At 42.6% G+C, this 27,684-nt stretch overlaps 1 protein-coding gene across 7 annotated transcripts in view; it reads right to left on the reverse strand.

Annotated features, from left to right (window-relative positions):
• The window catches only part of NAPEPLD (N-acyl phosphatidylethanolamine phospholipase D), a 98,584-nt gene that overhangs the window by 40,561 nt on the left and 30,339 nt on the right, over positions 1-27,684 (reverse strand). The window contains exons 1-2 of one of the 7 annotated variants that reach the window (XM_043462964.1): positions 14,929-15,063; positions 11,640-11,782 (exon numbers count right to left, since the gene is read on the reverse strand). The exons of 1 other annotated variant lie outside the window; for it this stretch is intronic. Coding sequence is in view for 2 of the 6 variants with exons in the window: in XM_043462961.1 (XP_043318896.1) it covers positions 14,929-15,143 (215 nt within the window). In the remaining 4 variants the exon portion in view is untranslated. 5 more of the 7 variants (XM_043462963.1, XM_043462965.1, XM_043462961.1 and 2 more) reach the window with 5 other exon arrangements.

The following is a 27,684-nucleotide window of genomic DNA, read 5'->3' on the forward strand; positions in this document are numbered from 1 at the left end:
CCTGTGGAGCTTTGTAAACTATACCAGAGGCTCCTGAAGCAAAATGTCAGGTAGGTATTCCCCAGGTAGTTTTTAAAAGCTCTCTGGGTGATTCTGCCATGGAGGCAGGGTTGAGGAGCTAGCACGGGCATTTAGGTTCTCCAGCTCAAAGAAAACACTTTGGCACCCTCAAATTTATGCTAGCATAGCAGTCGCCAACAAAGCCTATTCTTCCTCCAAAGTCTTGCACTCCAAGTTAGCAAGGTGGCCGAACCTCAAGGCCACACAATGCTAGGACTGGGGAGACCACACTGCTAGGGACAAGGGTTGACAGGTCCCAGACTTGTACTCAATCCAGCTGAGTCACAAATTCAACTCTGTGAACCCAGGAAGCCAAGCCAAAAAAAAAAAAAAAAAGGGAAACACACTCAGTGATAATGAACATTGTCTATAATAACCCACAGCAGCCTATGCATGATGTGTGCTCAATAAATATTTATTGAATGAATAAATGAACAGGAGCTTAAACCCTAATTACTCTTCACTGGGATAGACTTAATTTTTCTCAGAGAACCTGGTGGGAATCAAATCACAGGAGGAGCAAAAGTAACCAAAGTACAATGAGACAAAATTCAACCAGGGGCATTCCCATCAAGACTACTAATTACGGAGATAAAAATGGAAAAATCTTTATCAAGGAATACTTAAGTAGCTGCATTCTGTGGTGGTAAAGTGGTGACAAAGAGGTAGAGACCAGAAGATGCCTACCATAAAATCTAGTCCCCATTTTCTCTTCAGTAACAGAATGCCAGTTATACTTAGGGTAGCTATGCCCCAGCTGAGAAGAACCAAAGAGCCTCCTGATTAAAGTGAAAGAGGAGAGTGAAAAAGTTGGCTTAAAACTCAACATTCAAAAAACGAAGATCATGGCATCCGGTCCCATCACTTCATGGCAAATAGATGGGGAAACAGTGGAAACAGTGACAGACTTTTTTTGGGGGGGGCTCCAAAATCACTGCAGATGGTGACTACAGCCATGAAATTAAAAGACGCTTGTTCCTTGAAGAAAAGCTATGACCAACCTAGACAGCATATTAAAAAGCAGAGACATTACTTTGCCAGCAAAGGTTCATCTAGTGAGAGCTATGGTTTTTCCAGTAGTCATATGTATGGATGTGAGAGTTGGACTATAAAGAAAGCTGAGGACCAATGAATTGATGCTTTTGAACTGTAGTGTTGGAGAAGACTCTTGAGAGTCCCTTGAACCGCAAGGAGATCCAACCAGTCAATCCTAAAGGAAATCAGTCCTGAATATTCATTGGAAGGACTGATGCTGAAGCTCCAATACTTTGGCCACCTGACGCGAAGAACTGACTCATTGGAAAAGACCTTGATGCTGGAAAAGATTGAAGGCAGGAGGAGAAGGGGACAACAGAGGATGAGATGGTTGGATGGCGTCACCAAGTCAATGAACATGAGTTTGAGCAGGCTCTGGGAGTTAGTGATGTATAGTGGGAATTCCTAATAATGTACTTTCACAGCCTTGAGAAATTCCACAGAAATAGTACCTGGAAAAACAGCATATGTTAAGAAATTACATTAATGATTATCTTTCATGTTTTTCTTAAGAATAATCTCCTTGTTACAAACCCCAAGGCCAGAACCAGAAGGGAGTATGACTAGGATCATAAAAGCACGGACCTTGGAACATAGGGTTGGTGCCAGGCATGAACGCTGCCTACACACTTGCTAGTTGTTCCCGGGACTAGCCCAGAAGGGAACGGCCTGAGGTAAACACAAGGATGATTGTGTAAACACAAGGATCTGGACTATGGCAGTATAGTCCATGACACTAATAGGAGTACGTGATTAACACAGCATGTGTCTTGAAAAAGATAAGATCTGAGAAAATCTTGTAGTCTGCAATAGGAATAAAAGTTGTACTCAGAGTGGACTCTGCACCTCAGTCCAACAGAGTCTGCAGGTCCCCTGACCCATTGCATCAGATTTCGTGTTCTGTCTTCATTCTCCTCGCTCGCTCCTGGCCCATTAGGGCAACAGTGATGGACAGGGAAGCCCAGCGTGCTGCAGCCCATGGGGTCGCAAAGAGTCGGACACAGCTGAGCTGACTGATGCCCCAATTAATGACCACCTTTCCACACCATCCAGCCATATTGACCACACTTTAGCGGATGTAACAGAAGCAGAAGTCTCATGGGGTGCCTCCAGGAGTCTCTTTAAGGGAAAGGGAGGCATTCTTGAGTCTCCCTGCATCCTGCTGCCTCAAGCCATCTTGAGCCATGAGTATGATGTCAACTCACTGGGAATGGCACAGAAGCTAGGACTTCAGACAGAGGCCACGTACCAAGCCTGGGCCTTGCAACTCTGGACCTCCCAAAACTAAGCCGAACTGACACAACGATCTTAACTTGGAAGTTTAGGGAAGCTATGAAAACATGTAAGGTAATTATCCAAAAAACAGAGCCTTCCTGATCCAAACACGGGTACACAGAGACAGATGACTGCTGTAAGTATATCATTTATTGAGCACTATGTGTCAGACAATTTATACACATTCATTATCTCGTTTAATCCTCATAACATTCCCACCAAATAGATATCATCTTCATGTCACAGGTGACACACCAGAGGTTCACAGAATTTAACAGTTTGCATAAAGTCCAAAAGCTGGTAACAGTTGGACCTGGAAATCTAACCCAAGTTGATAAGACTCCATAATCCATGCTCTTTCCACTAATCATGTTGAATGCATAAGAAAAACCCAAAAACTTTGTCTTGAACAGATATCTAGGTTCTAAAGTTAGTAGCACACAGCCAGCAGCATGGTCTCACAAACAAGGCTAGCCCTTCTTGCTTTCAGCAATGTTTCTCAGACCCCAAAGCAAAAAGCATTTAGTAGACAATAAATACCAATTCTCTTATAGCCGCCCTTTTAACTTTACATGGAGATTTTAAATGCTGTAACTATTTCATTTAACTGCTAAATTATTTTTGTTTAAAGTTACATGGAAAAGAATAATTTAATCCTATACTTCAGTCATATAAACAGAAAATATATATGAGGCCTTGAAGTTATTTCCCTTGCCTTGAAAATATGTCTTTGAGTTCATCTAGTATATAACTACCTGGCATTTTATCCTTCCAACTTGAAGAATTTTTAATTAAATCCCAAGAAGAGACACTTTCAGGTAAGAGGATCAATACCCCAGGGCTTTCCCGGTTTTAGCACTGGAAGTCCTGTATCCTGGGAACTCCATCAGTCCTGGGATAATCTGAAGACTGATCACTCTGTGGCCTTAGGGTACCGTATATATGCATAGTTATGTCTTCAACAAAATGTATTAGAATGTGGACAGTTTATATGAAATTGGAGATGAGCATTATTAAAAAGGGTAATTCCCTGGTGGCTCAGCCGTAAAGAGTATGCCTGCATAAAGAAAAAAAAAAAAGAGTATGCCTGCAGTGCAGGAGATGTGGGCTCAATCCCTCTGTCAGGAAGATCCTCTGGAGAAGGAAATGGCAACCCACTCCAGTATTTCTTGCCTGGGGAATCCCATGGACAGAGGGGCTTGGAGGGCTACAGTCTATGGGGTCACAAAGAGTCAGACACGACTGAGTGACTAAATCACCACCATTATTATAAAGTATGATTGTAAGATATTTGGGCAGCTAAGCAAAAAAAAAAATTATAAAGCTCAGTATAATCATGCTTAACTAAGAAAATGTTGCTGAGAACATCACAAGTGTATGTCAGATTCTTCACTGTGGTGATAGTCAACAAGTTCACCAGGATTACCATTCACCCAGTCCAAAAATGGGCTCTGACAGGCACACACACGTTTACATACAACAGACATTTTATATACATATATAAAACTGAGACACTGTATGAGGAAAGAACAAATTTCAAACAACAGTGTCAGAGCACAAATGGTTCCTGACTTGTGTGTGCCCGTGTGCCGTGTGCTCAGTCATGTCCAACTCCTGCGGCCCCACGGGCTGCCGCCCACCAGTCTCCTGTCCACGGGATTTCCCAGGCAAGAATACTGGAGTGGGTCGCCATGCCCTCATCGAGGGGATCTTTCCAACCCAGAGATCAAACCCACATCTCCTGTTTCTCCTGCATTACAGGTAGATTCTTTACCCACTGAGCCATCAGGGAAGCCTAACCTACAATGATCCAACTTATGGTTTTATTCACTTTACCAATGGCACAAAAGCAATATGCGTTTAGTAGAAATCCTACTTCGAACGGTAAATTTTGATCTTTTCCTGGGCTAGTAATAGGTGGAGTAAAAGATTCTCTTGCCTTGATGGGCAGCAGCAAGCCACAGCTCCCAAAGAATAACTGGGGTTGCTGGCTAGCAATCACCATGGTAAATGACCCATATTCTTACAACCATTCTATTTCTCACTTTCACTAGTATTCAATAAATTATATAAGATATACAACACTTTATTATAGAATAAGCTTTGCAGCAGATGACTTTGTCTAACTGTGGGCTAATGTAAGTGCTCGAAAGTCATTCAGTTGTGTCCAACTCTGTGATGCAATAGACTGTAGCCCATCAGGCTCCTCTGTCCATGGAATTCTTCACGCAAGGATATTGGAGTGGGTTGACATTCCCTTCTCCAGGGGATTTTCCTGACCCAGGGATCGAACCCACATTTCCTGCATTGCAGGCAAATTCTTTACCATCTGAGCCACCAGGGAAGCCCAATATAAGTGTTCAGAGAATGCTTAAAGACAGCTAAGCTTAGCTATCATGCTCGACAGGCATAGTAAATGGATTTTCAAATGATGATATTTTCAACTTATGTTTATGAGAACGTAACGCCATCATGGACAGAGGAGCCTGATGGGCTACAGTCCATGGAGTCACAAGAGTCAGACACAACTTAGTAACTACACCACCAACAACAACACCATCATAAGCCAGGGAGGGCTGTACCTCATCTCTGTGAAATGGTGGAAAAGTTTAATTTTGATGTTTCAGTTCCATGGTATCATAAGAGGCTTAAAACTTTCTGGGGTAGAAACAGGAAATCTGTAAGTTAAAAGAGGTTGGACCCAGCCATATACTTAGGTCCTTTGTAACCTGAACACTCCATGACCCAAGTCATCCCTTTTTGCCCTCTTTTACAGAAGAAACAAGTTAGGCCAGAGAGTTACATGGCACTCCAAGGATCCAGGTCTATAGGTTAAAAGTGGTTGAACCCAGCCATATACTTAGGTCCTTTGTAACTTGAACACTCCATGACCCAAGTCATTCCTTGTGACCTCTTTCTTTTACAGGAGAAACAAGTTAGGCCATAGAGTTACATGGCACTCGAAGGGTCCAGGTTTGGCTTGTGAAAGAGGCTGGACAGCTGACTAGCCATATTCTCATCAGAATTATGCTCAGAAACACTTAGAACCAACATAGCCTGTGGTCAGACAAGTAACACATTTCACCTCATGGGGGACATTTCACATAGTTTAACTCATAAACAGATGAACTTGCCTCAAGTTTTAAATAGAACTCTGAGCTCAGAAACTCTTTGTTATTAGTTACTTCAACCATACAATCGCACAATATACATAGCAGTCCTTTCCATAAACTCTCTGAACAAGCCTAAAGAATGAACAAAGTAATTTGAAAACAAACACCTTTGTAGTCTGGAGGATCTGGAGGATCTTCAAAAAACAGAAAACAATTTTCAAAACTAATTACTGCTGTTGTCCAGTATTTCCAGCATCAGGGTCTTTTGTAAGCAAAACAAGCATCTGTCCATTATAAGCTGTGCCGGAATAATGAGAAAGCTTGGTGTGTATTCTGACAATTTCATTCTTCTAGCTGAGAGAGATTACAAACGCGCACAGAACTCTACAGGCATATACTGCTCAAACAGTATGGCACTGTCTCTTAATCCGGGAGGCCCCCAAATCAGATAAATAGGAAAACCTGCTGCCTCAGAGGGGAAAGATGAATTGTTCCAGGTAGCAGGCTTGTACCGAGTTGATTTTTAATCACTTTTGAATTTATGCTGATCCATCTAGACGCCGGCCCTGTGCCCAACAGATACTACCACTTTAAGGGTACAACTTACGGCTGTGATGCTGACCAAAGCTTGCTGATCCAAACCACTCTTACCTTGGCTTCCAGTGGTACCCGTTTCTAACAAGCAGCAGCAGTGGATACACATACTGAGCCTAAGGCCGGGGCTGCTGGGCTAAGGATCCTCGGGTAAATCACTCAAATCTCCCGGGCTCTCAGTAAGTCTCTAAAACCAAACTAAATGTAAATATGTTTTAAAAAAAATACTTGAAAGAGTTTTTGTAAATTATGAAGCTATAATACTGAAGAGGAAAAGTTAAAATTTTACGTAACCTCCTGCTCCTTCTGCCTCTATAACACAGCTTGCTCCTTGCAAAGTCTGGATCACGTAGGTCACGCAGTCTCAGAAAGTGGGGACTTACAATACTAGGAATTGGAGCTTATCTCACTCACCCCTGTCCTGCTCTTTGCAGTTGCCCAGCCCCCGCAAACCTGCTTATTCATGCCTATCCCTGTATAGGTCAGGCATCCCCCTCCCCATCTTCACTGCTGTTTCCACGCGAGCGCAAAACCCCTTAGTTTAAACCAGCCTGTTAGCAGCTAGTGTTGCCCACTATAGTCTATAAAAACTGTAAACCCTTTGCTCAGGGCTCAGAGCTTGTAATGTTAACTCCTCTGGGCCCACCAGCGTCATAAACCTCAGTTCTCCAACTCTCTAAGTGTGGTGCTTGGTTTCTTGATTACTGGTTTCTGCAACATTTCTGGAGGCCCCAGCAAGATTCCAACCATGCCAACCCCTGGAGCTGCCAGACTAGTGGCTTGGCTGGGCTGGAGCGAAGGAACCCTGAGATGAACGAGGAGGCATGCCACCTGATGGTATTCCCCGTTTTCTTTCAGACTCGTGTTCCGACTCTCTGGATGGCTGAGCCCCAGCTGGACTCATTGGAGGGATGGACCAACTCACCAGGAATGGCCATAGGATCAGGTCAGGTCCTGGAGCCAGTCCCGGTCAGGTCCTACCCCAACGGGTAGAAGAGGAGACTGATCACCTCCTTGGAGCTCCCAGGAAGGAAGGAACAGTTAAGGAAACCTGAGGACTCAGGAGAAGGGAAGTATTGTGATAGCCTCTGAATGATTGTGAGTGCATGACTGCTGACTGAATGGAGTGAGAGAAATTTTTGTTTTTGGAAACTGCAAAACCAATTCTTTTTGCATTTGAAATTAAAAACAACTAGCTTGTTAAAAGGCTTTCATAAGGAAAAATTTGAAGTTAACCCTTTCCATTTCCTTGAAATACACAGCCAACTTTGCCTGAGGCCTCAGCCTTAGGCAAGTTAGAACTTCAAGCAAGTGAAAAAGGAGGTCAAAGAGATACTTTAAATCTCAAACAGAAAACTATAAGATCGCTGTCTGTCTGTCTGTCTGGATTTATGTACGTTTCAGTGTATATCCTTTGTTTTATTTCTGATAATATTGTTGAAGTTGTAAATGAGTTCTAATTTAATTGGCCTAAAGAAAAGCAAGCACTTACGAATCAAACAATTCTAAATATAAGAAAAATTAATCTAAATTTCAGAGTCACATAAACTGGGTAATATTCAACATTAAATATCTAGTATTAATGTTTGTTTGCTAATCTAATAAGGAAGAAGTAGGATGTATGTTTTTAATAAGGAAGATATAAAAATTAAAATTACATTTTATAAAGGGAAAAGAAAGTAGGTCTGACTTACAGATGGCTGTTACAGAAAGTGGTTAAAAGGTATGTGAAAGGTGGACCCTGAAAAAATGTTTTGTGCATGGGTAGGACTAAGTTTAAAATAAATTTAATTAAGTTTACCTAAATGAGTTTAAAGTAAACTGGTGCAAAAACTTAAACTCGGCCTTTCTATTAAGAGGACATACTTTCTTCAAACGTTGAACTGCTTTTAATTATAGATTTAAGTTTACCTCTTAATTGATGCGTTCTATATTTACCTTTGAAATCTTTTGTTAACTTTGGCTAAGTAAATAACTATTATTTCACAGTAACTTATATGATCCTACCTGACTGTTATAAATCCTTTTGACATTTATTGACAAAACTTCCTTAATAACTTGACTTCTAGCTAACTTTGGGATGCTTCAGAGGGCCCCTGAGACATTCCAAAGAGCTATTAAGTTACCTTGGTTCACTGGACATGTTAAATCACATGGGAAGTACTGTTAAAGGGATGATAAATATTTTCAGGTTATACTGTATGATTGATGCTCAGTTCAGTTCAGTCACTCAGTCGTGTCCGACTCTTTGCGACCCCATGAATTGCAGCATGCCAGGCCTCCCTGTCCATCACCAACTCCCAGAGTTTACTCAAACTCATGTCCATCAAGCCGGTGATGCCATCCAGCCATCTCATCCTCCGTCATCCCCTTCTCCTCCTGCCCCCCAATCTTTCCCAATATCAGGGTTTTTTCAAGTGAATCAGCTCTTCGCGTCAGGTGGCCAAAGTATTGGAGTTTCAGCTTCAACATCAGTCCTTCCAATGAACACCCAGGACTGATCTCCTTTAGGATGGAATGGTTGGATCTCCTTGCAGTCCAAGGGACTCTCAAGCGTCTTCTCCAACACCACAGTTCAAAAGCATCAATTCTTCGGCACTCAGCTTTCTTCACAGTCCAACTCTCACATCCATATATGACCACTGGAAAAACCGTAGCCTTGACTAGATGGACCTTTGTTGGCAGAGTAATGTCTCTGCTTTTTAATATGCTATCTAGGTTGGTCATAACTTTTCTTCCAAGGAGTAAGCGTCTTTTAATTTCATGGTGCAATCACCATCTGCAGTGATTTTGGAGCCCCCCCAAAAATAAAGTCTGACTGTTTCCATGTTTTCCCCATCTATTTCCATAAAGTGATGGCCTGGATGCATGATCTTAGTTTTCTGAATGTTGAGCTTGAAGCCAACTTTTTCACTCTCCTCTTTCACTTTCATCAAGAGGCTTTTTAGTTCCTCTTCACTTTCTGCCATAAGGGTGGTGTCATCTGCATATCTGAGGTTATTGATATTTCTCCCGGCAATCTTGATTCCAGCTTGTGCTTCTTCCAGCCCAGTGTTTCTCATGATGTACTCTGCATATAAGTTAAATAAGCAGGGTGACAATATACAGCCTTGACGTACTCCTTTTCCTATTTGGAACCAGTCTTTTGGTCTATGTCCAGTTCTAACTGTTGCTTCCTGACCTGCATATAAGTTTCTCAAGAGGCAGGTCAGGTGGTCTGGTATTTCCATCTCTTTCAGAATTTTCCACAGTTTATTGTGATCCACACAATGATGTTACTAATATAGATATCCTAAAATTATGTGAAATTCATATAGCTTTGATATGCCCTAATAAAATATGGTCAATTGTAATTCTAGTTATCATATTAAAGTGTTATAACCAGGTTTCTTTGTCAATTGCAATAGAAGCAGATTTTTAAACATCCCTTCTATGGTTTTACTCTCATGCCTTTAGAAAAATACTGCTAGTTCTTCAAGATTTATGGAAAAGACTTTCTAAAATTAAGCAGATAAACAAATTTTTGTTACTACAGTAAGCTGGTACCAGACTGGAATTTGGTATTCTCTCTGTTTAGAGAACAAAGTTTTCTTAGAATGCAGCTTTTGATAACAGATTATTAATTTCTTTGCCTTTAAGTGGTTTATATTTGTTTTCAAAATCTTTTTGTTACTTTGGTAAAGTAAATAAACATTATTTAAGATTATGGTACATGTAGAGAAAGCTCATTCTGCTTCAACAAAAACTAACCCCTCACAGTTAGATTTTCGCTATCCTAATGTCCTTAAAACATGGCAATAGTCTGCTCCTAAATGAGGAAATTAAAAATGGATAAACAGCTAAAAATAAGAGAGCAGGGCTATGGGAAATCCAAGACACCCACTTGGCTTTTCCCGGCTCCCTGACAGACCTCATTTTAATTTGATGGGTTACAGCCTTACCTGGCTACAGTGTTAATGTCCTCACAATGAGTTCTCCAAAAAAGAAAAAATGTTTCACTGAATATTCTAGTTTTGTTAATTAAGGTCAGTGCTTACTAGGACTCACTTCTGAGACAGTTTCTTGTTATACTGCTAAAAGATTTAATTAAGTTATTAAAAAGGACACTCTAAGATTGTTTCTAAAGCTTATCTCAGTAACCAGTCTTTGGATGAAGATGCTCCATGATGCACAACCAGGAGATTAACACTTGGCTATAATCATTTAATGAGTCAGATGACCTGGGGTATATCAGGGTATACCCAATGAAAGTTCTTGACTTAAATTCCTGCTTGTAATCTTACTAATAACTGCTAGTTATATTATTTTCTATGTAGCTTGCTTCAGAAGATTATTTCTTACGTTACCAAATGTGTGACTGAGCCTGTGATAAAATGCTGGTGCGCAGTTCCATATGAGATCAATAATTGTAATAATGTAACTCTAGATATGGGAAGAAGCAACAAGAGGAAATATTTTCCTGGACCAAGAGGCTAATAAGACAGGTGTGGTCCAGAGACTTTTGCTACTTACCAGGCCTGGTCTAGTGACAATACACTGAGTGGCCCGTCAACGGAATCTTTGTTAGACCTGGGAATGAGCCTTCCCAGCACCGCAGGACACAATGACCATGAAATGCCCCAAAACATGGTCAAATATGTGGCTATGAAAGGGCCCTGCTGACTGGAAGTTGGTCCTTGCCAGGTGCCTCTACAGAGGTTAAATCATGACCACTATAAGATGCTGACCTTCAACACCCCCTTGAAAGGAGTTCAGGGTGGAGACAAAAAATAAGGCACTCTGGGCTCTGGGAAAACCCCAGAAAAACAGGCTTTCAGATAGTCAGATGTTTTCAGGTAAAGATTTTTATGAGTCCAAATTCTGGCATCTTCTCATATCTAGAGAAACACTAATGTCACAAACCAATGTCTGGACCTAGTTCTCCTGGCTAGCCCTCCAGCAGCTTTCCCACTTCTGTTAATCTTTCGCCCATGTATCTTTAACTTTCTGGTTAAGTCTGTTTCTCCAAGTAGTAGTACGACAAGAATATCCTCCAGCCAACACCCAGACAATGCTGGAACAAGCTGCCTTATCATTCTGTGGACTCTCACCTCCCCCTGTAAATGCACCCCGAAATCCTATTCTCCCTTTGAGATCTACGGGAGACCACCCCCAGTGATAGAAAAGCTCAAGGGAGACCACCAACAACTAGCTGAACTGGAGCTGTCCCAACACCTCCAGTCCCTGGGAAAAGTCTTCCACCAAATTGCCCGAGAAACCTTAGAAAGGACACCCATTCCTTTGGGCGGTTGGGTTCATCCCTATCAGCAGGAGATGAGGCATGGGTTAAAGATTGGAAAAAGGAACCACTTCAGCCAGTTTGGACGGGCCCTCACACAGTCGTCCTGGCAACCCCTGTTGCTGTTCATAGCATAGGTGTGTGTTCAAGTCATAGGTGGCATTCCTTGGATCCACCACACCAGTCAAGAAGGCAGCGATTTCCTGTGATGAGGACACCTGGAAAGCAGTTCAGGACCCCCCAAAATCTCCTCAAGGTCCAGTTCCAAAGACAACAGCCCTCACCCGTGAAGGACGCTGAGCCCTGCTCTGGTCCCTCCAGAGCTGACCAGTCCACGCGCAGCAGAAGCTTGAGGATTCTTCAGCCTGGCTCCAGCCACACTCCAGCAGTTGGCTGGTCAACACACAGCCGAAGCTTGGGGATCCAGCTGTCAAAATATCAATGGATTTTCATTGTCAACCCTGGCCTCTATCCCTAATCGGTATTATTGCTGTTCTCTTCATTACAGGACCACCTTGACTTCCTGGCTGAGGGGGTTTTACAAAGTAGGGAGGGCTAGGCCTACTGACAGCCAAAAAGGGAGGAACCTGCCTCTTCTTGAGTGAAGAATGCTGCTTTTATGTAACCAATCAGAAATAGTCAGGGACATGACCCAACAGCTAAGGGAATGAATCATAAAAAGGAGAGAGAAACAAGCTAATTCCTGGGATAACTGAAACAATATGGGAGCTGGTCATCGTGGCTTCTCCCTTTAACAGGTCCTCTCTTCACGCTCTTTGCAATGCTCTTGTTTGGACCTTGTATCCTCAATACAATTACCAGGATCATAACCTCTCGGATTGAATCCATAAATTTACATATGGTAATAGCTCAATATAGCCCCCTAAACAATGGAGAGCTCTGAAAGTCCTACCAAAACATGCGATGATGCTTTCTACAGTGAATGAGAGAAGCATGAGGAGGGGAGAATGAAGAGGAAAAGCTAAAATTTCACATAATCTCCTGCTCCTTCTGCCTTTGTAACTCAGTTTGCTCCTTGCAAAGTCTGGATCATGTAGGTCACACAGTCTCAGAAAGTGGGGAATACTAGGAACTGGAGCTTATCTCACTCACCCTTGTCCTGCTCTTTGCAATTGCACAGCCCCTGGAAACCTGCTTAATCATGCCTGTCCGTGTAAAGGTCAGGCATCCCCCTCTCCATCTTCACTGCTGTTCCCGTGCATGAAACCCCTTAGTTTAAACCAGCCTGTCAGCAGCTAGTGTTGCCCACTATAGTCCGTCTATAAAAACTCTGTAACCCCTTTGTTCAGGGCTCAGAGCTTGGAGTGTTAACTCCTCGGGGCACGCCAGCGTAATAAACCTGAGTTCTCCAACTCTCTAAGTGTGGTGCTTGGTTTCCGGATTTCTGGTTTCTGCAACAATACATTATTTAAAGAACTGAGTTGGCAAAGACTGTATCTCTGATATAACAATACTGCCCCTGAGATTTATGAGTTCATGCATAATCTGTCGCAAAGTCTGTTAATTAAAATATTTAAGTACACAATTAATGGTTATTAAATTCAAAAGACAAGTCAATGAAAGCACTATAAATATAGAAAGGTAGAAGTCTTCAGTATTCTAGCTTCTAGAACAGTACACTACTTGACTTAGACTGGAAATCACATGGGTGATTCTTTAAATACCAGTTTTACACATGCCCTCAGGCCTTCAGGATAAATTGTGTGGGCATTAATTATGTGCACAGTTCATTTCCCCAGTAATACTTCAATGAAAACATTTCTTACCTGTATGCATTTCAATCTAAAATGCCCAGATCAACACAAACCACCTACAGGCATATTCTAATTTACAAAGAAAAAAAGAATAGAATGGAATGGAAAAACTCACTATAATTACATCTGTCTACCACCACAAAGAAAAAGCAGAATGAAACAACAAATAAAAGGCAAGCAGTACTTTTTCAAACACGGACAAAAACGTTCTTAAAAATCGCCCCAATTTCCCAAGTTCACTAATACTCAAAATTAACATAACACCCTTTTCATACAGGATGACTATCATAGAAAGCATAACTAAATCCCAAACCCTACAAAGGAACGCGTATATTAAAATGTCCTTCATATAGTTATAACTGAATTAATTTCATAGTTAAATTTTGCAATATGAATCCAGCACAGTATAATGTGAGATGCTGAACGAAAATAAGAGTATGAGAAATACACTAAGTATTACTGTCTCTTGGAGACTACAAAATTCTTGCAGCAGGAAGACCTGCAGAATGTAATTAAATAAAATCTGAAAACTGTGACTATATTTTCACTTAACTTAAAACATTTTGAAGTCAGTATCGCTCTTAAATTTTAAACAAGACCTAAATTTCTTCTCTAAGAGACTGAAATTTTCTTCCAACAAAATCAGACTACTGTGGGAAACTGGTAATCTTTTCTTTTTAAACATTACATAACTTCTCCCTAATCAATATGGATGTCTGAGGCTAAATCAAAACCAATGAAACCGAAAATAGAAGTGGAACGGCTAGATACTCATTCTTAACAAAGATGGAAATTATTTCTTAATTTTCAGAGAGCTGTATTTCAGGAATCACTTTCTCAATACATTAACCAGAATTATCAACTAGCAAACACTTGATGTTAATTAGCCAAAGTAAACCAGGTGAGTCATATTATAACATATACAGAACTGCAGTAAAGGAAAAACCAAAAATCAAGTGACTTTTTAAAGGTTAACTTTTCTCATACTAGTATTTTCCAGGTGTAACAGACATACGGTTCATTAGACTCTGAAGCCTGTAGAAACGTATTGATCTCAACTACCAGGATTATAGAGAGTTCCAGTCAAAGGAGGGGGGGGGAAACTATCTGAATACCTGTTTTGAAAAGCCTGCAGTAACACTCAACTTGAGAAACAAATCACCGAACAGAAAACAAGAAAGCACGGTGAAAAAAACAAAAAAAGCAAGCACCGTCTTCCACCACCTCGCCGCACCTTGCTCCAAACTTTAGCTCATTTCCTCTCCGTGGTTAACTTTCAAAATAAATGGGGAGAAACCTGTCGAAACGAATTTTTAGAAATAAGTACTATAGGTGAAGCAGAAATAAACTGTTCTAAGGAAGTTGCCTAACCATTCATTTACATGCACCAAAAGACACCCACATTATTCCAGTCGGTGAAGATGCTACCTCATGAACTGCAGAGAAGCTTGGACCTGTATATAACAAACCCCAGAGACGGCTACTCTCCCAATCGGGGGGAGAAAAAAAAAACAAAACAAAACTATGTGGCTCTTCAAACACGCAGCTTCAGAGATGCGGACTCCGCACAAATTCAAACGAAGTCCTACCGTTCACAAGTGCAGCATCTCCGAGATGAGGCAGGGCTCGGGAGCAGGAATCCACCCACAGCCCGCTCTACTCCGCCGAAAAGGCCAAGCAGCCCCAGGCCGGGGCGTGCGGACGGCTCCTCCCCGAGCCCGAAAGGAAGCGAGCCGAACCGCGCGGTGGAACGGAGCGGAGCGCGGGGGAGGGAGGCGGGCGCGGGGCGTGGGCTCACCTGGCGCGGGGGGCGGTCAGGCGCGCGCGCCGCCGCCTCTGCAGCTGCGGCTCTTCGGCGACTGGCCGCAGCGCCCCCGGACACAGCGCCCCAGCGCAGCGGGAGGGGCCCCGGCGGCCGGCGCCCGAGTTCCTCCGCCCCCGGCCCCGCCGCGCCGGCTCCGCCAAGGGCGCCAGCAGCTGCAGGCAGCGCCTCAGCGCTCGCCGCCGCACCATCCCGGGGCCGAGCAGGCGCCGCAGCCCACCCGGCGGCCCGAGGCCGTGCCGGGCCCTGGCCGAGCTAGGTTCCGCTCCACGTCGCCCGATCACTCACTCATCGTGACCTTCGAATCTGGCAGCCCCGGGCTGGCCGCCGCTCTGGCCTTTACCAAGATGGCCGGACCCCGGCGGCGAGGCGCGCTGCGCCCCTCCCGGCCCGGCCCCTGTCCTTGCCCCACTCGCCCTCCGCACAAGCCCTGCTGACACCATGCTGGCTATCCTGTCCTAGACCAGGCGCTAACTTGCAGATAGCTTGAACAGCTCCCGGATCAGCCGCCCTAATTGCTAAAATTAAATGGAATCGCGGTGGCGGCTCTTAGCCTGCTCTGTCCTAGTAGGCCAGTACCTGGTGTCAAGATACTTACGGTGATGACCAAATACCACCAGATTACGCTTCTTAGCTTTCCCCCAGGTTTTCGTTTTTGAATTGCAGGATGCAATTCATTGTTTTTTAAAGTGTTTTAAAGTATAGACAGATGCAAATAGAATTCAACAATGAATGGTTGGGTGTTCACGGGCCAGAAAGAAATACCTTCTGCCTGGGCCTCCGAATGCAGATATAACTGCGGGAAAATGCAAAACAAATTACTTTGCAATTTGAAGGTGAACGTGCCAAGTGTAATAGCGTAGGAATGTAAATCAGATTATAGCAGGTGTGGACTTTTACTTCCTCGGGGAGCTTGCAGCTGAATCTTATTGACTTAAGAGTGATTAAGAGCTGCTTCTTACTGGGTCACAGAGTGTTCCTCGCTGCAGCAGCTACAAAACCAAACTATAAATTGAAGCTACTGATAGCTCAGGAGGTCTTCACAGTGCCCTTAACTAAGGAACTTTTGAAAAATGCCCTGTGTTCCCCTCACCCCAATTCTTTATGATGATTTTCAAATATATAGAAAATAGAGGTGTCTTTTTGTTATATGTCTGAATAAATTGCAGGTATCAAAATCAATCACCCCTAAATACTTCAGCCTGTGTCTTCTAAAAAAATAAGAACATTGACCTCAGAATCACAATACCAATACCACATCTAAGACAACAATTCCCTGATAGTATTTAACATCCAGTCCATTTTCAAGTTATGTGATTGTCCCAAGAAGGTCTTTTAAGCCTCCCCCCACCGCCAAACTAAGATTATTGCCTAGGCTCATGCACTGCATTAATGTTTATGCTTTCTAATATCACATAAACTTTATGGATTGTGTTGTCATTTCCACTCTACTTCTGTTGTAGAAAGCCCCCCACCCCCACCCCCCAGGGCCCCGCGGGCTCTTGTCTAACACTCGGAAAAGAATTGTCTGAGGAGACATGTGCTGACAAAGCAAGAGGCTTTATTGGAAGAAGGCCCCGGGGCAGAGAGCAACAGGGTAAGGGAACCCAGGAGAACTGCTCTGCTCTCGGGTTTTATGGTGATGGTATTAGTTTTCGGGTTGTCATTAGCCAATCATTCTGACTCAGAGTCCTTCCTGGTGGTGCACACCTTGTTCAGCCAACATGGTTGCCAGACAGAAGGATTCTGGGAGGTGGTCAGGCATGTGGTGTCTCCTTTTAACCTCTCCCGAACCTTTCTGGTTGGTGGTGGCTTATTAGTTCCATGTTCCTTACCAGGACCTCCTGTTGTAAAACAACTCATGCAAATAGTTACTATGGAGCCTGGCCAGGGTGGGCAGTTTCAGTCAGTGTGCTTCCCCTAAAACTTCATTTTTTTTGACAATGAAAAGCTGTTTAGTATACCAATTTTTATCATTCCAGGCAAAACCTTGCTTGTCCTGCTTCACAGTACAGAGCAGAATGAACGCTGTGCCTCTTGCATTTCACTCATGGTTTAATTTTAGATCCTGACCTGCTGAATTGGGTTTTATATGTCCTTCACTCTTTGGTGACCCCCTAGAAAGTCAGGCATTTGGCATATAATGGTTTGTCTTTTAAGTTGTCACTGTTAAAAATAAGACAACAGGCCTAAAATGGAGTCACTTAATGCTCAACTCCACATCACCAAACGGGGACTTACAATGTCAGCCTCTCCTGGAATTGGAATCTTAAACCAGTCAATCAAGGAATCACCTGGTCAGCACTAGTGAGATAATCAGCCTGATATATCTATGTCATGACACACCCAGACCCACATCATCCCTTAAAGGAAAGTGACCTTGTCACAACCAATTCACTTTCTGCTAGTATGACTTCCAGGTCCCAACTTCTTCTGCCTGTAAAGTTCTTTAATTTTGTACAGTGCCTTGGAGCTTCTTTCTTTCTGTGAGATGGGATGCTGCCAAATTCATGAATCATTGAATAAAGCCTATAAGATCTTTAAAATTTACTGTTGAATTTTTTTTAAACATTACTTCTCTTTTAAATGTTAATTAATGCTGTAAAGAAGAGAAGCAAATTTACACAGCTCCCTTAAGTGGTTAGGTGGCCAAGGTAACATTTCTGGAGACTAGTATTAAATGAACTTATTTTAAGTACTTCACAAAATCTTAGGCTCTACTTAAATAACTTCTGTAAAACCACATATAAACCAATTTTAGCACAATAGCTCATCTGTAAAGTGAGTTCTGCAATCAGTATTGTTCTTTCTTCTCCCAATTCCAAGCCTAAAGGCACAGAGGACTAGAGCACACGTGGCTACTTACTGCTGCTGCTGCTAAGTCGCTTCAGTCGTGTCCGACTCTGTGCGACCCCATAGAAAGCAGCCCACCAGGCTCCCCCGGCCCTGGGATTCTCCAGGCAAGAACACTGGAGTGGGTTGCCATCTAGGGGAGTTTAATTCAATGTGTACTTATGGCAGCACCTGTGGAATTAACTACTGCATTCACCTCCAGTTAAATCAAAAATTGTCTGCATGAACATTAAGAATCTATAAATAACTTGTAATAGCAATGAGGCAGCTAACATCTAAATCTACCATTAACTACCTCTTTGACCTTGGAAAATACCCATCTCACATCATCAGGCCCCCACTCCTACCCTCCAAAATGACCAAGTCTCTATGGCCACTTACAGTTGTAACATTCAATGACTCTAATAAAAAAGATTGTGGGGGGCGGGTTAAATATGTGAAGACTGCATGCTGATTCCAGGGTAAGGTGGATTACATTAGGCCAATGATCAACCAAAATTGACCTGAGGACCAGGTCTAATCTGCCCCCTAGTTTGTTTTGGTTCTGATTCAAACTAGTTCTCAAAATATAAAATCCTAAAATTTTACATTATAGTAATACTTTTTCATTTCTTGAATTGGGGTAAAAAACACATAACTAAAATGGTTAAGGTGGAAATTTTTAAAGGTACAGTTCAGTAGTGTTAAGTATGTTTACAATGATGGTAAACAGATCTCTAGGACGATTTCATTGTGCAAATCTAAAATTCTATACTCATTAAATAACACTCTTTTCCCCCCAACTCCCAGGCCTTGGTAACCACCATTCTATTTTCTGTTTAGGTGGATTTGACTATTCAAAAACTTCATCCAAATGGAATCACCCATGCTCCCTTCAGCGGCACATATACAAATGGAATTATCCAATATTTGTCTCTTTATGACTGCCTTCTTTTTTTTTTTTAGGTCTTTATTGAATTTGTTACAGTATTACTTGTTTTATGTTTTGGTTTTTTGGCCATGAGGCACATGGGATCCTAGCTCCCGGACCAGGGATCGAATCCCCAACCCCTGCACTGGAAGGCTAAGTCTCAACACTGGACCATCAGGGAAGTCCCATGCCTTATTTCTCTTAGTGTGATTTTCTCAAGGTTCACCCATGTTATAGCATGTGACAACATTTTCTTCCTTTTTAAGGCTGAATAGTATTCCATTGTATGTATTTGCCATACTTAATTTATCCATTCATCTGTCAATGGACATTTGGGCTGCTCCCACAGATAAGACAGTCAGATATTTCTCCAGAAAAGGTGGGTTTATTTGGGGTCAGCAGAGAATTGCAATCTAAGGTCTGCAACCATGGTGAGCCATATGCAAGTCCCCAGACAGCAACGGAAGGAGCATGTTTTCATGGAGGAGGAAAGAGAGTTGGGAGGGCTCAGGAAACAAAGAGTTCATGACTTTCCCTTGGTTGAATCCTTGCCAGGAAAGAAGAGTCTTTCTCCTTTCCATTGGGCTCTGCTATCATCCCACGGTGTGACAGCTTCCCCTTCTGGTCTCCCAACTCTATTTAATTGAGGTTTATTAATTTTAAAGTTTCCATAGTGGCTACATCATTTTACAGTTCCACCAATAGTGCACAAGTGTTTCAATATCTCCATATCCTCATCAACACTTGTCATTTGTTTTATTGATAGTAGCCATCCTAATGGGTATGAGGTGATATTTTGTTATGATTTTGATCTGCATTTCTCTGATGATTAGGGATGTTGAACATCTTTTTGCGTACTTGTTGGCCATTTATTAATATATACCGTCTTTGGAGAAATTTCTGTTGAACTCCTTTGCCCATTTTTAAATTGAGTGATTTTTGTTGTTGTTGAGTTGTAGAATTCTTTATATATTCTGGATATTAACTGCTTATCAGAAATATGATTTGCAAATATTTTCTTCTATTCCATAGGTCCTTTTCACTTTATTAACCGTGTCCTTGATGCACAAAAGTTTAAGTTTGGTATAGTCCCATTTGTCTATTCTTACTTTTATTACCTGTGCTTTTAATGTCATATCTAAGAAATCACTGCCAGTCCAATGTCATGCTTTTCTCCAGTTTTCTTCACTTTTATAGTTTTAGGTTGTAACCTGTTTTTGTATGGCCTGTGAGCTAAGAATGATTTTTTTTTTTTACAGTTTTACATGCATGATTGGGAGGAAATTCAAAAAATAATATTTTGTGATACCTGAAAATTCTGTAAAAATAAAATTTCAGGGTCCATAAAAGTTTTATTTACATAAAGTCATCTTAATTCATTTATATAACATCTGACTACTTTTGCAATACAAGGGCGGAACTGGGTAGTTGCAACAGAGACATAACCCACAAAGCCTAAAATATCTCACCTTTTACCAAAAAAGTTTGCTGACTTCTGTGTTAGGCTATTTTTAATCATGAAACTTTAGATATATTAAAAAAAAAAAATGGTGAAAGAGGAAACTTAAAGTCACCAATACATATGTATTTTGTGATTAAGAAAAATTATTAGACTTCAAGGGTTTTTTTTAGACTTTTCTATTTGAGTTTATTTTTCATTTAACTTTTAACACATAAGTTTTAACTTTTAAAAGACTGCTCATGTTGACTATACACTTCAATGTTTAATCCTTATGTTATTAGATTGTCAGGTTGAATCCACTGACAAAATAACCAGATGGGAAGACCCACTTTGATTTTCTCCAATGAGAGAGGACTCCTCCTACACCTAAGTGGTTGAAAGAATATGACTTGAGGGAAGTCTTCATCTGGGCGCACTGCCTGTGAAAAAATCAACCTTCTTTGTTCTCATGCTTTTCTGCTAACATTATTTTGGGTTTCCATGCAGCTGAATTACACAGTTAAAACCAAAGATTGGAATTTAGAATAAAGACTCAGGCACTTTTCAAACTCTAAACGGCAAAAACTGACTGCTAATGTTGAAGACATTAAATCTTATTTATCCTCTTCACTCTAGCTAACTGAACATTTTATCTTATGAAGGTTGGACCTTAAAATAGACACTTCCCTTTGATTTGTTGGATTAATATAACTTCTTTTTACATTCTGTTCGCTGCCCAAAGAAACAATACAATGTTAATTCAACTTGGATGACATTTATTATGGCAGAGAGAGAAAAGATGTCTTGCCTTCTTCCCGACAAACACCCCAGGTTATCTGGGTTTTCAGAGACTGAGGACTAGTGAGGGTTACTTGTCCTAGTCCTCCTCCCTAAATTCCGAAGTCCCCAGCCAACAACAGCTGTGTGTCAACTGCTTCCAATTCAAGAACAAAGAATATGGCTCCCTGTGTTAAAGAACCCTCTCTTCCCCTGAAAATATTCACCTCCTAAGCCCCAGAGCCTGTGAATATTACCTTATGTGGCAAAAGAGATCTACACATGTGATTAAGGATCTTAAGACGGGGAGATCAGCCTGGATTATCCACGTGGACCCTACATGTAATCACAAGGGGCCTTAGAAGGAGGCAACAAGAAGGTCAAAGAGAAGCAGGCCCTGTGGTACCAGCAGCGGGGACCGTGTGATGCAGCCACAGCCAAGGAAGGTGGGCAGCCTCTGGAAGAAACCAGCCTTGCTGACACCATGACTTTAGTCCAGTGAAAAAGACTGGCTTTTGGCTTCAGAACTGTAAGAAAATACATAAATATGTATAACCACCAAATTTATGGTACTTTGTTATAGTAGCAATGGGAAACCAATATATTCTCCTTTAAGCAGTCTTTGAAGTGTGGTAACAATATATATAAAATATTTGTCAATTAGCATAGTTAATGAATGGACACATACATCTAAACTCTATACTTTTACTTCCAAGTTGAGCTCTGAGAGACCCAATTTCCAGGCTTTGTAGGTTACCAATATTCCAGGCTGATGTCAGGAGTCATGGTTGGAGGATTCAGAGAAAGGAGCAGAAGGCCTTGTGTGGGAGAGATTGGTAAGGAAGCAGAATTGACCAACCTAAAATGTGTCTCTTGACATGAGGAAGAAACGCAAGGCTCCTTTTCAACTCTCACTTACCTGCCTAAAAGAATTTAGACAGAGGGCCTGTTTCAGAAAAAAGAACTATCACCAGAGTTATCTATATAGCAGGCGTCCCCAGCCTCCGAGCTAAGAACTAGTACCTCCTTTCAAATCAGCAGCAGCATTAACGTGCACAATAAATATAACATGCTTAAATCATCCCAAAACCACCCCACCCTTTACCAGTCTGAGGAAAAGTTGTCTTGCACAAAACTGGTCCCTGGTGCCAAAAAATTTGGGGACCGCTGATCTATAGTATAATATGAACTGGGTGTGGTAGACGGGAAGGAACCTAGAAAAGTCTGTTAAAATTCTCCTCTGTGTCCCATTGTTTGTTTATCCCAGCAAATATGTATTTACTAAACATCTGCTCTCTTCATTCTTCTTGTGAATTTACTTCTTTATTTTTCAAGTCCAAGACTTCTACTATCGTCTCCTTGATGCAGGATGACCTCATTTTACTCTCTGGAATCTCCTGTATTTATTTGGATTCCCTGTACATCATGGGCTTCTCTGCGGTTCAGATGGTAAAGAATCTACCTGCAATGAGGGAGACCTAGGTTCAATCCCTGGGTTGGGAAGATCCCAGGAGAAGGAAATGGCAACCCACTCCAGTATTCTTGCCTGGAGAATCCCCATGACAGAGGAGCCTGGCTACAGTCCATGGGGTTGCAAAGAGTCAGACACGACTGAGCAGCTAAGCACAGTACATTCATAATTAAATTTTTTTCATCTGTTTATCTGTCTTATGTCATTTTATTCAACCAGCCAAAAGAATTAAGAGGGGAAGGGGAAAATATTTTCTCCTCCCAGCAGATTGCTTCTGGTCCTCCTGTGTACAAGTCATTAAGTACCCTGAGCCTCTATAAGGTTAATTTACATAATCCCTAAGATCTCTTTCAATTCCAAAATTCAGAGCTGAAGCAAAACATGGTTTAACTTTGAATTTCACATTCACATGTTCCTGCTGTTACAGTCACTCTTCAGCCAACCTTTTCAGCCTCCCTATCCTCCCAGAGCCTGCATGTCAACCACACACTGATCTGCACTTGTGTACACACTGCTTCTTCTGCTTAGAATGATCTTCCCCGGCTTCACCCCTAAGCACTCAGGCTCATCTCGCAACACTCAAATCAAGAATCACCATCTTTGAGGAGCTCTCCCAACTTCTCAAAGCAGAATGGCCAACTCTACTTTCATGCGGTCAGTTCAGTTCAGCTCAGTCAACTTTTTGCGACCCCATGGACTGCACCAACTCCCGGAGCTTACTCAAACTCATGTCCATCGAGTCAGTGATGCCATCCAACCATCTCATCCTCTGTCGTCCCCTTCTCCTCCTGCCTTCAGTCTTTCCCAGCATCAGGGTCTTTTCCAATGAGTCAGTTCTTTGCATCAGGTGGCCAAAGTATTGGAGTTTCAGCCTCAACATCAGTCCTTCCAATGAACACCCAGGACTGATCTCCTTTAGGATGCACTGGTTGGATCTCCTTGCAGTCCAAGGGACTCTCAAGAGTCTTCTCCAGCACCACAGTCAAAAGCATCAATTCTTCGGCGCTCAGCTTTCTCTCACATCCATACATGACCACTGGAAAAACCACAGCTTTGACTAGATGGACCTTTGTTGGCAAAGTAATGTCTCTGCATTTTAATATGCTGTCTAGGTTAGTCATAGCTTTTCTTCCAAGGAGCAAGCATCTTTTAATTTCATGGCTGCAGTCACCATCTGCAGTCCTCCCAAAACAAAATCTGTCACTGTTTCTATTGTTTCCCCATTTATTTGCCATGAAGTGATGGGACCAGATGCCATGATCTTTGTTTTTTGAATGCTGAGTTTTAAACCAGCTTTTTCACTCTCCTCTTTCACTTTCATCAAGAGGCTCTTTAGTTCTTCTTTGCTTTCTGACATAAGGGTGGTGTCATCTGCGTACCTGAGGTTATTGATATTTCTCCCGGCAATCTTGATTCCAGTTTGTGCTTCATCCAGCCTGGCATTTCGCATGATGTACTCTGCATATAAGTTAAATATGCAGGGTGACAATATATAGCCTTGATGTACTCCTTCATGCTGTCAGAGAACTAGTAAAGTAGGGAGCAAATTATAGCATGACTATTTGTTTCCATTTATGTTTCCCCAAACCAGGATGTGGGCTACTCGTATGCAGGTACTCTGCTTGATTCATATTTACACCTCTAGCACCTACTACTGTGCTAGGCACACAGCAGACACTCCTATTGTGTCTGTGGACTGAATAAATAAATTATGATTTACTGAATTCTGAAGAATCAACTTGGGGCTGGGCAGGAGTGGGAATTGGGGGGGATGGAAGGGAAGTACAAGAGGACAGGAAATTTATGTTTCTGCAAGACTTCCAGAGCCCTAGAGAAAAAAATGAGGCTGATGTGTGTGATGATTTAATTCAAGGGTGTCCTCAGATACTCATTGTACATGCAGTCTAGCATTTCTCTTGACCTTGTTTCAAAGTCAGTTTTTAAATGGAGTTAAAAGTATGAGCTGCCTCACACAGCAATCTGCTGATTAGTCTCTTAACTGAGGTAGATGGCAGGCAGCCATGCGTGACTTGTCAGCTTTGCATCCACTGCCAGGCAGAGACCACAACTTTAGAATTTTATGGTAGCTTAGTTAACAACTCTGTCCTTACAGACCATTCTGAGTAACACTCATAAAACTGTCTACATTCAGCGTCCTTTCTTAGGCATAAGAAATACCCTCCCTCTGCTAGTTGAGTGATCTGGATATGCCTTCCATTTTCTTGAAACAAAGTAAAAATGACAAATCTACTCAGAAAACCTCCTTAAAGTGGAAATGAGGTTATCATTTCCATACTTTAGAAAACCTATGTAGTATTTTCACAACATATAGACTGATGGTAATTTAGTTTGTCTTTGATCATGCATTTCTCTTTATAATGTAGTCATCTCTGTATGTTCCTTTGCTGTATTATTCCATATTCTTGTGTCAGTTTAGAGTTTTAATATTTGAGATTCAGCTTATTATTTTTTGGCACCACTTATTGTAAATTTTCCAAATACCAGACACTATGCTAAGGGCTTTACAAACCTTTTAGTCCTCATAACAAACTCAGGCACTAAGCATTATTTTACTCTTTACTTTTTGGAGGAGGGAGCTGAGATTTTTAGAGGCTAATTAACTTTTCTGAGGGCACAAGGCTAATAAGACGTGGAAGCAAGACCCATGAGAGTTGGAGAGTTGTGTCTATTGGAGAGTTCTCTCCGTTTCGATTCTTAGGGGGGAAAAAAGCAGTTAATTTATAATAGTATATTAATTTCAGGTGTACAGCATAGTGATTCAGTATTTTTTACAGATTATATTCCATTAAAAGTTACTGTTAGGTAGTCAGAATAGGGAAAAGGAGTCCAGAATGGCCGTGGCTAAAAGACCTGGAAGGGAAAAACCCATGAAAATAGAATAAAGGAAGGTCCGAGGACTGGAGTGAGAACCTCAGGTAAAAGAAACAGCACTCCTGGCTGGCCCAATTTACATAGGACAGGCCCAGGGAGAGAAAACCATACAAAAAGAGGAGCCAAAGCTAGCTCTCTCCCTCTCTCTCACCTGCGCACTGGGGCGCTCTTCTCTTCGCGTCTTTGGATCAACAAGCCCTCATGCCTCGAAGATGGATTTCCCTGCTATTATCTAAATAAAATAGAGCTCTAACACTGAGCTGTAACACAGATTTATCTAACAGCTATAACACGGTCTGTTCGAGACCTGAGAGCTATAACACGGTCTGTCCAAGACCCCAGAGCTGTGACCCGCCGAGGGGGCTTTAATGTCCGTCACTCCAAACCTTTGTTGTGACAAGACAAGAACTGAGGAGCGTACACTCGCCTGACATCTACGGTGCCGTGACTCGGGTTTAACCTGGCTGAAACAACCTCCGTGCAGAAGAGGCCAAGTGCAGCAGGAGCCCACCTCAGCGGAGCTCCCGCGGTAGAAGCAGAGCGCGGAAAAAACCCAGCGCAGGGGAAGGCCCGTCATGCTGGAAATCAGGACAGCGGAAAACGAACTCAGCAGAAAGCCTACGCCGCTCAGCCTCAGATTGCAGAAGACCTCCGGTTAAGGTAGGAGGTCCTCGCTCCTATGGCTGGAGGGACATATGCCTAATGAAATCTTAACTCCTTTACAATCTCTCATTTCCTGTTTCCTCGAACCCCCCGCGAACAGGCGGTGGCAGTGGGCGCAACTGAGGGTCTCTGGAGAGGCTACTCTTCGGTATGTCCCAAAGGCACTATCTGCTGGGCCCCAGTAGCTGTTACCCAAGCCGGTGGGGGTTCATCTGTCCTTACTCTTCTCTGTGCCAAGAATCAGACCAATGAAAACTGTGAGCACCGGTCAAGAATTTAGCAAATTTTCCAACAGGCTATGAGAGGGGATTGCTTGGCACGTTTTTCCCACTGCTTTTTCCTCCTTTCCTTCAGCTCTTTCTCCCGGGACTCGAGCCCGACCAAAACCCAGGATGCCCGGCTTCAGGACCTAATGAAGCTCAGGCTCTGATGTCTCATTGCAAAAATTCAGTGAGAGACAAAGCGGTAGGTAAGAGGTGGATTTGTTAGGATTCAGAGATAAGCACCCATTCTAGGGGCACAGGCCAAAGAATGTGGCCTGGCTAGGTTTTGCAAGCGGGGTTAATTCATATGCTAATGAGTGGGAAGATCATCCCAGCCATTGGGGAACCACCCACTCCTTTGTCTTTTGACAGTGGTTTAGAGCTGCTCTGTCGCCTCTGGGTGCGTCTTTTGGCTTACAGATTAGAGATTAAAGTTTACTTAAATTTGACTTGTCATCTTGGACCTAACTGATTTTAATTGGTTTACGTTACACCTTTGTGCTATGTCATTCTTTCAAAGGTTGTGTGCTCTCCCCCCCACTTCCCTCCTGTTTCATGCTCCTTTCCTCAGCCCCATCTGGGCCCACAACGTTGCCTCTACAACCTTCTAGAGGGATAACCAGAAAATAGCTGGCCTTGGGAGGGAATAATATCCAACCCCTTGATCCTACCTAGCACTGGTCACACTGGAGACCTTGGGGAAGCCCAAAATCCAGCCTGGGGGTCCTAGGAGGTCGTCACGCCTCGACCTGCCCAGGGACCCAATTCTCGGGAGGCTGTCATGGTTCAACGTGCCCGGGCATTCGAACTCTAGGAGGCTGTCACACCTCAGCCTGCCTGGGGATCTGCACCCTGACCCGGGGACGCCTGGCTCTCAGGTTGCAACAATACTGGGTAGGATAAGCTTCAGAAAGCCTATTAGGTTTTTTGTGGGGTTTTTTTTTTTTTTTCTGTTCCTTTTCCTCCCTGTCATGACTGTCTTTCAGATGGGAAATAACCAATCCACTTCCTGGCAGATGCCCTTGAGATGCATCCTTGATAACTGGAAGCTGTTCGATCCTCTAACTCTGAGGAGGAGTCGTTTAAAATTTTTTTGTGCCACTGCGTTGCCATGGTATCCACTGGGAGGCGAGGAACACTGGCCTGAGGATGGGGCTTTAAATTACAATACCATCCTGCAATTAGAATTAATCTGCAAAAGACAAGGGAAATGGACAGAGATTCCCCTATGTCCAAATTTTCTTCAGACTAAGAGATATGAAGGAACTCTGTCTTAAGTATGGGATTGTTGTATGCCCTAAAAGTGAGCCCACTAGGCAAATGGTGTTAGGCACAGGCAACCAAGAGAAGGACCGCCCGCCCCCCCCCCCCCCCCCCCACCGCCGCCCGTGAAGGCTCACCTCCCACAGATCCTGAGTTGTCTGGTGTTTCTTCCTTGTATCCAAGAGTGCCCCCATATCCG

The sequence above is a fragment of the Cervus canadensis genome, chromosome 3 (assembly GCF_019320065.1).
Source record: "Cervus canadensis isolate Bull #8, Minnesota chromosome 3, ASM1932006v1, whole genome shotgun sequence".
Lineage (NCBI taxonomy): Eukaryota > Metazoa > Chordata > Mammalia > Artiodactyla > Cervidae > Cervus > Cervus canadensis.